Source organism: Heterodontus francisci, chromosome 15 (assembly GCF_036365525.1).
Source record: "Heterodontus francisci isolate sHetFra1 chromosome 15, sHetFra1.hap1, whole genome shotgun sequence".
Classification (NCBI taxonomy): Eukaryota; Metazoa; Chordata; class Chondrichthyes; order Heterodontiformes; family Heterodontidae; genus Heterodontus; species Heterodontus francisci.
In genome coordinates this window covers 30,265,745-30,278,808 of record NC_090385.1, presented here as the reverse complement: position 1 = coordinate 30,278,808, position 13,064 = coordinate 30,265,745, and the positions used below count along the sequence as shown (strand labels likewise).

Here is a 13,064-nt window from a genome sequence, read left to right as displayed (position 1 = left end):
TACTGTACACAGTACTCCAGATGTGGTCTCATCAATGCCCTGTATAGCTGAAACATAACCTCCCTAATTTTGTATTCAATTCCCCTCGCAATAAACAATAACATTTTATTACCTTTCCTAATAATTTGCTGTACCTGCATACTAACCTTTTGCGATTCATGCACTAGGACACCCAGATCCCTCAGAGCTCTGCAATCTCTCACCATTTAGATAATATGCTTCTTTTTTATTTTTCCTGCCAAAATGGACAATTTCACATTTTCCTACATTATACTCCATTTTCCAGATCTTTGCCCACTCACTTAACCTATCTATATCCCTTTGTAGCCTCCTTATGTCCTCTTCACAATTTACTTTCCTACCTATCTTTGTGTCATCAGCAAATTTAGCAACCATACCTTCAGTCCCTTTATCTAAGTCACTTATATAAATTGCAAAAAGTTGAGACCTGTGGCACACCACTCATTACATCTTGCCAACCAGAAAATTACCCATTTATGCCTACTCTGTTTCCTGTTGGGTAGCCAATCTTCTATCTATGCCAATATGTTGCCCCCTACAGCATAAGCTCTTATTTTCCACAATAACCTTTGATATGGCAACCTGAGCTATATGCAAATGAAAGGGGCATAGATTTAGACTTTATATATAGCCTGTGAGGCTCCATGTTATGGAAATAAGTTGCCTGAGAGATCAAACGCTTGGACACTTTTGCCCTTGGGATATTGGCCCTAATTCATTGGTTTTACTTCAAGGACATCAGTGATTGGCAAGGATTTCATCCTGGGGCTGTAATTTTTTCTTATTATGTAGTTTAGATCTTGCAGAAAGTGAAAGTTCAATGTGTCTTTATACAATAAAATATGAAAATATTTGAAGAAAAGCTTTGATGTAAGATTTGAAATTAGAAGACAGATGGTATATGGAATAAACTCCCAGTAGTTAATGCAGTAAGGTACAGAATAACATAAGAAAGCATAAAACAAGATAAGTTTGAACAAGCATTCAGTAGCTTTCCTCACAAGATAAATAAGCTGGGTTGAATCCATGAGAGAATGAATTGTACATGGTCTATAGGAGCAGTGCCTTGAATTGGGTGGGCTGAATGGCCTTTTGTTGTTCCAAGCAGTTTGTGGAAGGAGTGAGCTTAATGGGTCGAATTGCTGCAGCTTACAACGTAGCCGAAAACAAAGATACAGCATTCTAATGGTTTCATCAGTTTCTTTTAGTACATAGGAATGCAATCATAGTAATATTGACACATAGCTAATATGGTTGGATATTAGATAAAAAATGACAATTCAGGTATCAGTAAATGTGTTATGTCAGAAGTATGACTGGAAAGGAGAAGTGATACTGGTACCCTGTAAACTCTTTCTTTTCTTTCTTTCTTTTCTTTTGGGCCTCCTTATCTCGAGAGACAATGGATACGCGCCTGGAGGTGGTCAGTGGTTTGTGAAGCAGCGCCTGGGGTGGCTATAAAGGCCAATTCTGGAGTGACAGGCTCTTCCACAGGTGCTGCAGAGAAATTTGTTTGTCGGGGCTGTTGCACAGTTGGCTCTCCCCTTGCGCCTCTGTCACTACAAACTGCAAAACATAAGAATAATTGTGTAGCTGCCCATGAATTTAGCCAGGTTCATTCCACCCCATCGCAATGATCTCCTCTGACTGCACATTGCATTCTCTGCTTCTTATTCTTCATTCTGCCACTGTTCCCACCTCAACATTGTTCTTTCAGCCATGAACCATTTTCCTTTCAAACTCTCTTCCTAAACACTTTCATTGTTACCACCTTTGCTTTTAAAAATATCTCTTCAACCTTGCCTTAACTTTTCTACCCGCCGTCCCTCCTGGCCGTGCCTATTTTTGGTTCCCAATATGTTATTACAACTACAGCTCGGTGTCGAAATAAAAACAGCAATACTGAAAATACTCAGAATGTCAGTGGAGAGAGAAACAGTGTTAATGCTTCAGGTCAATGACCTTTCATCAAAATCATTTAGAATTGTATGTGTGTGTTGTTCAGAGGTTTAATTACACCCCCCACCCCCCATGTTTGAGATGACGACCACAGTATGGCGATCAATACTATAGGAAATAATGTAGTCTAACAAAATTGAGTTGGAATATCAAACATACTGACATTTTTTTTCTCTTCACACCCCAATTCCCCATTAAGCTAAAAGCAGGAAAGAATGGGAGACTGGAGTATCTTGGGGAATCTGCTGGAAAGTGCCCAGGAGCACTCCACCGTGGTAGGAAAGGTGTGGCTGACGTCTCTGTTCATTTTCCGTATTCTGGTGCTGGGGGCGGCCACCGAGAAAGTCTGGGGAGATGAGCAGTCCTTCTTCACCTGTGACACCAAGCAGCCCGGCTGTCAGAATGTCTGCTATGACAGAATTTTTCCCATCTCCCACATCCGCTTCTGGGTGCTGCAGATCATCTTTGTGTCCACCCCCACGCTAGTCTACCTGGGCCACATCTTCCACCTGGTGCGGATGGAGGAGAAACAAAAGCAGAAGGAGAAAGAGAAGCTGAGCAGGTATCCACCCGGCGACAAGGAGGCATTGATGCAGAATGCCAAGAACACGAAATGCCCCATACTGGATGAACAGGGTAAAATTAGAATGCAAGGAGCACTGCTTCGCACTTATTTGTTTAATATCATTTTTAAAACCCTCATTGAAGTTGGCTTCATATTGGCTCAGTACTATCTCTATGGCTTTGAGCTGAAGCCTCTTTACAAGTGTCATTACCTACCTTGCCCTAACATCGTTGACTGTTACATCTCCCGTCCGACTGAGAAGACTGTTTTCATTATATTCATGCTTGCTATGGCTTGCCTGTCACTACTTTTGAACATAATTGAAGTATGTCATCTGGGATTCAAGAAATGTAGAGTAAGCATCAAGGACAACAAAGCCTCAAAGGCCACCTATAAGCAGAATGGGGTGCTGCCGAGTGAGAGGATGGGGCCGTGTGCCCCTAGTTACCAGTACTTCGCCAATCACAATGATCCGCAGCTCTACAAGATGGAGTCAGGCTTCAGTGTCTCCCCACTGACAGAAACAAACTCTGTGTTCCATCCTTACAATGGCAATGCGGCAACTAACCAAAACCGAGAAAACTTTTCCATGATCAATGACAAACAGGGGAGTCAGACGGAGACAAGTGCACTACCCAACACGCACATTTCTGTGACCGACATGAGGAGGAATAGTGAAACGAGCAAGCAGAGCAACCGGACCAGATCTGATGACCTGGCAATCTAAGTGTCTGGCTGCTGAAGTAATGAACTGCATACTAAAGAAATCATTCCACATGAACTTTAAAAAAATAATTGCTGAAGAATTGAGTCTAAGCACCAGTGAGAAAACAGTGAAAATGACAGATTGACCAACAATATGATAAAAAAATTGCTCGTGTCAACACAAGAATAAGGTTTCAGTCATCCTTGAATTGTATGTATTGTTAATGTTATTTGCCTCCCATGTTAAAAAAAAACTCCATACAGTCTCTATGAAGAGCATATTTCCACTTTTAACAAAATTGCATTTTCAGAAAGCCCTTACTCCCATGACTTTATAAGTGGGAAATCAGCTTTTCTCTCGTTTTTCACAAACAAAAATTTTGATCCCATACAGAGTTTAAAGGACTAAGTTTTACAAACTTACTTAAAATCTCTATGAATCCTGAAAGGTTTATAGGATCTTCATCAAAAAGGGTTTGGGAAACCAAACTTATTTTCCATTTGGGCAGACAAACAGGCATGTCACTTTTTGTTAGTGAAATCATATTAATGTACTGTTACATTTTAGCATGATTTCCATGATCATATCATGCGTTGATAAACAAGCAAACAGATTGCTAAAAACTTTTCTAATGAAGGTTGCTCCTTTTTGATGCATAAGTCATGGAAATGTTTAAGAACAGAAAAGGCTATTTGATCCAATTAAACCATCCCTTTCTGTTGGTTCAACTGTACCTTTCCTCATGTACTTGAATTGCTTCCCTCCTGAAAATCTCATCTTATTAAGCCAGCGGTGAATGAACGGCGTGAGCCATTTATCACACTTAAATTTTCCCATAGACTTTCTGTGGGATTTGCACTGGAACTTGCTGTGATTAGAACGCTATTTTAATCTCTCTATCTCCAGTGGATCTGGGACCTGTGTGAACAGGGCAAACAACCACGGGCTGAATTTTACCAGCCCCTCGATGCCACCGGTCGTGGCATGGAGGCCGGTAAAATGCTACAGGGGGAGGCCCGCCTCGACCCGCAATGTTGAGAAGGGCCCGCTGTATATTACCGGCGGCGGGGGGACCTGGGTGTGGGCCCTTCATCTACATATTTAAATTTACAGTAATTATATTCAAATGAACTTACCTGCCATCCCACACTGATTTTACGGCCTCCATGCGCCTTCAGAACGCCACACAGAGTTCCGAGGCAAGAACCTGGTGGGGAGAGCGGAATAATAAAAATTTCAGAGCGGGAGGGGTGAAATCAATTTTATTGGATGTGGGACGGGGTTATAGGCCAAATGTTAGAAGTTTAGGGGTAAAGTTCAGGTAGGGAAAAAGACATGTGTTGGTCATTGAAATTACCATTAGGAGGTTGGGGAAGGGCCATTCACATATTTTGTATTGTTTCATAAAAATTTAACACTTTTGCCTGTTTAAAAATTTAAAGTAATTCTAAGGGCTTAAAGCCCTTTAAAAATGGCACCAAAGCATGCGCGGTGGTGCCGTATACTGTTGCTGGGGATGTGGAGGCCGCCCCACTATTTAATGAGCCCCCGCACAAAATATCGCGGGGCTTCTCAGCGGCCCTTCTGTGTCGGAAGGCCGCCAAGATGAAAGCGCGCCACCGAGGAATGGGACCCGGGATTAATATTCAGCCCCTGTATCCACTTAACAAATCTGAGTGAAGAATTGTTAATGAGGCACATAGAGGCTAAACCAAGAATTGTTAGTTAGCAAAATAAAGAGAAGGAAAGAAATATCGGATTGAGAGAGAAATAAAAGAGACTGAAAGAATAATTTTTAAAAAAATACTTTTTTATTTTTTAAAGTCTCCAACAATAATTAAAGTCTGAAGGAATGAGACTCCACATTTGTAAAAGTAAATTTACAGGGCCAGAGAGGTTGTTTGGTAGTAATTAAGACTTATCACACCATTAAAAATTCACTTGCACTGGAATGGGCAATCCCTAATTTTTTCTGGTGAGTTTAGTGGGTATCCACTATGTAGTACCATAATTTCATACCATTCCATGTCTTTCAATTTCAGGTCTCTCAACGAGATACTGTTCTGCTTTTCCAGAAGCTCCGCTAGGGCAACTCAGACAGCAACTTCCTGAGATCCTTATTTAACTGTGTATATGCAGTTGTTGTCCGATTTACTCTTTAATAATAGTGAGCCCTGATAGCCTTATTTTTAATTTTACTGCAAATTTCAGGCCAATGTCCCTTGAGTCTGTATGATAATGTTTTTCCATGGTTATTTATTCTTCATTTCTGCTGTGTAAAGAGCCTCTGCTTGACTTTTCTTATTGCTAATTTATTTTAAATTGTGTCTCTGGTACTTGACTGTTGATGAATTCTAAGTGAGATTATAACATTAATGCACGTGACCATCTGGCAGGGAGGTATGCAGTACAACTTATCAAGTCAAAAGGGTTACATAAAGTTGATATGTGTCTTTCGGCGTTCTCGATACCCACCAGGGTTGATTTTGCAAGGCACTTGTCCATATTCCACTTTTCTGCAACTTTACCCTCTCATGAGGTCAGCTACAGACATGATTAGTATAAAATATCACTTCCACTACCATTTTGTTAAGTTTATCCTTTCCCACCAAAAATGTTATGCAAACACTGTTTGCTCCAGAATTTATTACTTGTGCCACTGTGTAGCTAATACAAGCACCTTATTCTTATTTATTCCAGGAATCTTGGTTAGCCAAAGATTGCCGAAGAGAACTTTTCATCCAAATTCTTTCTGCAATTCTTCAGTACTTGAAATAGAATCTTGCAGAACTGAGGGACTACATAAACATCTTTTAGAGAGTAGTGCTTAATGAATATAAAGTTTTAAAAGCTTGTATTTCAGAATTGTCAGTAAACAATGAAATGAACAGAATACAGAATTGTAAGACACATTTGAACCGTGCCACTCATTTACACTTGTGAAATGAACAGGGTGGCACAGTGGTTAGCACTGCAGCCTCACAGCTCCAGCAACCCGGGCGCGGTTCTGGGTACTGCCTGTGCAGAGTTTGCAAGTTCACCCTGTGACCGTGTGGGGTTTCTGCTGGGTGCTCCAGTTTCCTCCCACAGCCAAAGACTTGCAGGTTGTTAGGTGAATTGGCCATTGTAAATTGCCCCTAATGTACGTAGGTGGTAGGAGAATGGTGGGGATGTGGTAGGGAATATGGGATTAATGTAGGATTAGTATAAATGGGTTGTTGATGGTCAGCACAGACTCGGTGGGCCGAAGGGCCTGTTTCAGTGCTGTATGACTCTATGAATTATATTACAGAACAGAATTAGTTGGCTACATTTTTGGCACAACTATAAAACCTTCTGAAGCTTTAGGAAAATGCAAACTTCATATCTTGGGACATTAGTAATGTAATTAGTAACATGGTTGGAATTGGACAACATCTTGTGGAAGTCCCAACCTGTCAATTTGGCAACTCAAAGTTTTTTTTTTATATGCGTGAACAAAGTTTTTCTTATTTAACAGGATTTAGATTAATTGCATGTCCGGAGGGAGTGGGCAATTAAAATGAAAACAGTATATTTGAATTCCCTCTCACTCACATGTTCAACCACAAGGAGCTTCAAAGTGGAAGTCTCGCAAATACTGGACAGCAATCAAGAGTGGGAAAACTTGTTTATTTTTCACCTGCTTAGCCCTGGACACAGTTGTCAATTGCAAAACTCAAAGTACACGCTGGATTACTGGAGCAGCTAGCTCAGCAAGGATCACAGATTGAAACTTGAATCTTCTTTATATGTATGGATCAGGACCACTGGAAAGTATATTTACCTGTATTATGCCATCAAAGAGCTCAACTTGAGGTATACAAAATTATGAGGGGCATTGTTAGGATAGATAGGAAGAAACTTTTTCCCTTAGCGGAAAGGTCAATAACTAGGGAGCATAGATTTAAGATAAGGGGCAGGAGGTTTAGAGGGGAGTTGAGGAATTTTTTCACCCAGAGGGTGGTTGGAATCTGGAACACACTGCCTGAAGGGGTGGTAGAGGCAGGAACACTCACGACATTCAAGAAATATTTAGATGTGCACTTGAAATGCCATAACATACAAGGCTACGGGCTAAGTGTGGGGAAATGGGATTAGTTAGGACGGGTGCTTGATGGTCGGGGCAGGCGCGTTGGGCCGAAGGGCCAGTTTCTGTGCTGTAATACTCTATGACCGTCTGACGTACATTTTATTCCTTTGAAGTTAGAGTCAGACAAAAAGATATTTAAAACGGCAATGCTGATTAAAAAAAAGCTTTTCTTGAGCAAATTTCAGAAGAATAATGACAGAGTCACTTCGCACTATGCTTCAATGCAAGCATTGTTAAAGATTTGTATTTGGAACATGTAGCTTTTTCTTTTAAGTAAAGGCCTGCACTTCAGGAATGCTTATAATATTGCATATGGTTAGAGATAAGAAAAATGTCCTAGAAATTCAGCTGCACAGCATTTGTTTTTTAGGCATTAAATGGCCTCCCAGTATAGTGAACAGGAAGAGAATGCTCATTATGAGCTGGAAATCAGCTCACCGTGCCTATGCCTGAAACAGAATCCTACTGCCTTTTTGAAGTCCCCATTGTGGGATATTTCACCTGGAGTACCAACTGCACTCAAGAAAAACAGGTGTACATGCAGCCCAACAAGCAATAAGGTACTTTTTTTTCAAAATACCTACCTGATTGTGGAGCTGGGAGAAGCAGGGCAGTAGTGGCCTGATCAATTGCAATTTGCTTGTGAGCTAATTTAAAAAAATTAGAATTTGACTTTGTAAGAATGGTCCTCTTAGAGACTCTGCACTACTCTTTTTACTCAGACAGCATAACCTAGTCATCCAGGTAACTTTGACAAGTTTGTGTCCATCCAACACCAGCCACTAATTTTATGAGTCTCAGCTGTCTTTTGTCAATGCTGCCAGAATTCTGGTTTTACTGATTCAGTTTTTCTGTAATTCAGCAGCGTGACTTAAATAGCCACTTTTGTTGCAATATTTTTATAAAAATATGTCTACAGTTGGGCACGCAAATGTTAAATTGTATGAGTGACCAATTCACATTTCATTTTTTTTTATTTCAATTGCTAAATTTTGGTAAGCAAACAAAAGCTCTCAAACAAGAAAAACAATTTATGATATTTTGCATTCAGTATGCATGTTGAGTTTCTGTACAAGGGCAGCAGGTGCATGGGAACATCGCCAACTCCAAGTTCCTCTCCAAGTCACACACCACCCTGACTTGGAAATATATCTCTATTCCTTCATTGTCACTGGGTCAAAATCCTGGAACTCCCCATCTAACAGCACTGTCTGAGTAGCTTCACCACATGGACTGCAGCGGTTCAAGAAGAAGGCTCATCACCACTTTCTCACGGAAAACTGTGGATGGGAAATAAAGGCGAGCCTTGCTAGCAACATCCAAATCCCGAGAACGAATAAAAATTCTCCTCAGTGCTCTGACCACTGGAAAGCTTTAACCTGCACATTGTAATTGTCCCATTAGGTTCCCTCCCTGGCATCCATAATGTTCCAAATCTGAGAATTTTACGTTTTTTAGATTCTATGAATTAAGATTTTTTAGCTGTTCTATTGGATGGCTGTGCATGGCACATTTATTCTCTAATCCAGAGGTGAAAACAGTGACATTCTTTTCCAGTTTGCATAATACACATTTTCTGTAATGAATTATGTGAATATTCATTTGTCTACATTTACTGATGGAGTCAGGGCAGTATGAACAGCCATAGGGGAGGCACCATTTTTGCTTTATACTCACGTTCCCAGTATTTAGGATTTATAGAAATGTAGACTATTACAGCACAGAAAAAGGGCATTTGCCCTAAAGCACTTGTGTTGGCTCTCTGAAAGAACCATCTGCTTATGTCCATTCTCCTACCCTTTCTTATACCCCATTAAATTTTTCATTTTCAAATTTAAAAGGGTAGGGAAGGCATACTTTGATGCTTCAGCCTTTGTTTTAAGGGAAGTCTACTGTCTCCTCTTTCAATTTCTTCAAACCACACATCAATCCTTACAAAGGCTGTTAGGTGTCCTACTCCTAGGTCCCCCACCAGCATTGCCCTTGCTCAGACTTCCCTTTCCCTCCTTGTAGAGAGGTTACCTAATCTGCAACCATTGCCTTGCATCACCTGACTAGATGACTGAGATTAAGAGCATATCCTGCAAACTGTTTTCTACCACTTTAAAGTACTATACAACGGACTATTAAACATTGCCATAGTGAATTAATGACCTCAGAAACATCTTTTTACAGCTATAGTTAGAATTCTATGATTCTATATATATTTTCCAGTTAGTTTGATATATGGAGAACATTATTTACAAAAATGGGTTCTCCAAGTAAATAAAGGATTAGCCAATGCTATTTGGGATAAAAAAAAAACCACAACTGTTACCATAACTAAAGAACAAATTATAAGTCAGATGCTGACCATTACTTCACAGCACGAGGAACCTGAGGCACAATGAAAGGATTTATGGAAGGGTCGTTCAGTGTCATGTGCTACGTATGTCAGCATAGATTTAAAAGACAATATCCTTTTCATTTGGTGATAGAAGTCGTTTTAAGAACTTTTGAGTAAATGGATCAAATGTTAGCATTGTCACCCCATGACTTAAAATAGATTACTCAAAATGTCAGTTCTGTTATATTTAAAAATGTCTCGTAGTTTTTTTTTTTAAAAAGCGTGTCTTGCCCTTAAATGAAAAATGCATATGCTCTATTTTTGAGAGAGGAGAATAATTCTCAAGCCTTTTTTGTGGGCCATTTGTCTTTGTTGCTGTGGATTTGAGCTAGCAGTCCATTCATAGACCAATGATAACATCAATGAGACACTGGAGAGCAACTCTCAGGCTTTACCAATTCTGAATACAATGACTGGAGTTGACTACCACTTCCTTTCTTTAAGGAGCTTCATTTGGTGCTCGTTTTCCCACAGATGGTCTGGTTGATAATAGGAATCTTGATATGAATCCATGTCCTACCTTGCATGGCATAGTTCAACAGAGCATCTATACACTATGCCACGGAATTCCCTAAAAACATTAGCACAGGAGATCATAATCAGGAACTGTCACACAATAGCTGTAAATGTGACATTCAATTAAAAAGTTGAAGGTTAATTCCTAATGAGCTTTAACAGGAGGACTAGTTCAAGCAACCACCCTTCCTTTAATAATGGTACTCTGAGAAAAATAACTTATAGATAAATCAATTGATCATAAAATAACTTTGGCCAAAGTGGCCGAGAATCATACAGTACAGAAGGAAGCTATTTGTCCTATTACACTTATACCAGCTCTTTGAAAGAGCACCCCAATTAGTCCCACTTCTCTGCTCTTTTCCTTAGCTCTGGAATTTTTCCCTTTTCAAGTATACATCAAATTCCCTTTTGAAAGCTACCACTCAATCTGTTTCCACTGCTCTATTAGGCCTTAATTATCTTAAATCCGTGTACTCTGGTTAGCAACCTTCCTTATTTACTCTATCAAAATCATTCATAACTTCGAATATTAAATCTCCCCTTAACCTTCTCTGCTCGAAGAAGAACAAGCCCAGCTTCTCTAGGCTTTCTACATAATTGATGTTCCTCAAACCTGATACCATTTTAGTAAATTTCCTCTGCAGTCTCTCCTCGGCCTTGACATCCTTCTTAACATGTGATGCCCTTCAAAGATTCATGAACACCCAGATCTCTCTGTTCTAGCATTCCTTTTAAAATTGTACTATTTCATTTATATTGCCACTCCTCATTCTTTCTGCCAAAATGCATCACTTCACACTTCCCTGCATTAAATTTCAGCTGCCACGTGTCTGTCTATTTAACCAGTCTGTCTATGTCATCCAAAAGTCAGTTACTATCCTCCAGTCTGGAAATTAGAAAAGTACAGAGAGGACATGAAAAAATATTGGCAGGTAAAATCAAGGCAAACCCAAAGATGTTTTATCAGTACATTAAGAACAAGAGGATAACTACGGAAAGGGTAGGGCGGCACAGTGGTTAGCACCGCAGCCTCACAGCTCCAGCGACCCGGGTTCAATTGTGGGTACTGCCTGTGTGGAGTTTGCAAGTTCTCCCTGTGCTGTGTGGGTTTCCTCCGGGTGCTCCGGTTTCCTCCCACAGCCAAAAGACTTGCAGGTTGATAGGTGAATTGGCCATTATAAATTGCCATTAGTGTAGGTAGTAGGGGAATATAGGGACAGGTGAGGATGTGGTAGAAATATGGGATTAGTATAAATGGGTGGTTAATGGTCGGCACAGACTCGGTGGGCCGAAGGGCCTGTTTCAGTGCTGTATCTCTAAATCTAAATCTAAAATCAGAGATGTACAAGGGGACTTGCACGTGGATGCAGATGATGTGGGCAGGGTTCTTAATGAGTTTTTTGCCTCTATCCTCACAAAGGAGAGGGATGGTGCAGACATTGTAGTAAAGGAGGAGGAGTGTGAAATATTAGGTACGATTAGCATAATGAGAGAGGAAGTAGTGGAGGGCCCGACATCCTTGAAAGTAGATAAATTGCCAGGGCCGGATGGATTGCATCCCAAGTTGCTAAAGGAAGTCAGGGAGGAAATAGCGGATGCAGTGAGGATCATCTTTAAATCCTCACTGGATATAGGCGAGGTGCCAGAGGATTGGAGATCTGTGAATATTATACCATTGTTTAGAAAGTGTGCGAAGGCTGGGCTAAATAATTATAGGCCGGTCAGTCTGACCTTGGTGGTGGGTAAATTATTATAAACAATTCTGAGGGACAGGATAAACTGCCACTTAGAAAGGCACTGACTAGTTAGGGATAGTCAGCATGGATTTGTTAAGAGAAAGGCACGTCTTACTAACTTAATTGAATTCGTTGAGGAAGTAACAAGAAGGCTTGATGAGGGTAGTGCAGTGGATGTGGTCTACATGGATTTTAGTAAGGCATTTGACAAGGTCCCACATGGCAGACTGGTCCGTAAAATGAAAGCCCATGGGATACAGAGGAATGTGGCAGGTTGGATCCAAAATTGGCTCAGTGACAGGAGGCAAAGGGTAGTAGTCGACGGATATTTTTGTGAATGGGAAGCTGTTTCCAGTGGCGTTCCACAGGGCTCAGTGTTGGGTCCCTTGCTGTTTGTGGTATATATTAATGATTTGGACTTAAATGTGGGGGGGCATGATTGGGAAATTTGCTGATGACACAAAAATTGGCCGTGTAGTTTGGTTGAGTGGGCAGAAAAGTGGCAAATGGAATTTAATCCGGAGAAATGTGAGGTAATGCACTTAGGGAGGGCAAATAAAACAAGGGAATACACAATAAACAGGAAGATACTGAGAGGAGTAGAAGAAGTGAGAGTGCATGTTCACAGGTCCCTAAAGGTGGCAGGACAGGTAGATAAAGTTGTGAAGAAGGCATATGGAATGCTTTCCTTTATTGGCCAAGTATAGAATACAAAAGCAGGGATGTAATGCTGGAACTGTATAAAATGCTGGTTTGGCTACTGTTGGAGTATTGTGTACAGTTCTGGTCATCACATTACAGGAAGGATATAGTTGCTCTGAAGAGAGTGCAGAGGAGATTTACAAGAATGTTGCCAGGGCTTGAAAGTTGCAGCTATGAAGAAAGATTGGATAGGCTAGGGTTGTTTTCTTCAGAACAGAGAAGGCTGAGGGGTGACTTAATTGAGGTGTACAAAATTATGAGGGGCCTAGATAGACAGGAAGGACCTGTTTTCCCTAGCGGAGGGGTCAATTACCAGGGGCACAGATTTAAGGTGATTGGTAGAAGGATTAGAGGGAACA

The 13,064-nt window shown here is 40.6% G+C and overlaps 1 protein-coding gene across 1 annotated transcript in view; it reads left to right on the top strand.

Moving 5' to 3' along the window:
* Positions 1–3,436, top strand: part of LOC137377568 (gap junction alpha-3 protein-like) — a 36,888-nt gene extending 33,452 nt beyond the window's left edge. Inside the window, exon 2 of the mRNA XM_068047332.1 lies at positions 2,180–3,436. Within this exon, the coding sequence (XP_067903433.1) occupies positions 2,196–3,272 (1,077 nt within the window). The 5' untranslated portion in view covers positions 2,180–2,195 and the 3' untranslated portion in view covers positions 3,273–3,436. The remainder of the gene's footprint in view (positions 1–2,179) is intronic.
* The last annotated feature ends 9,628 nt before the right edge of the window (positions 3,437–13,064 follow it).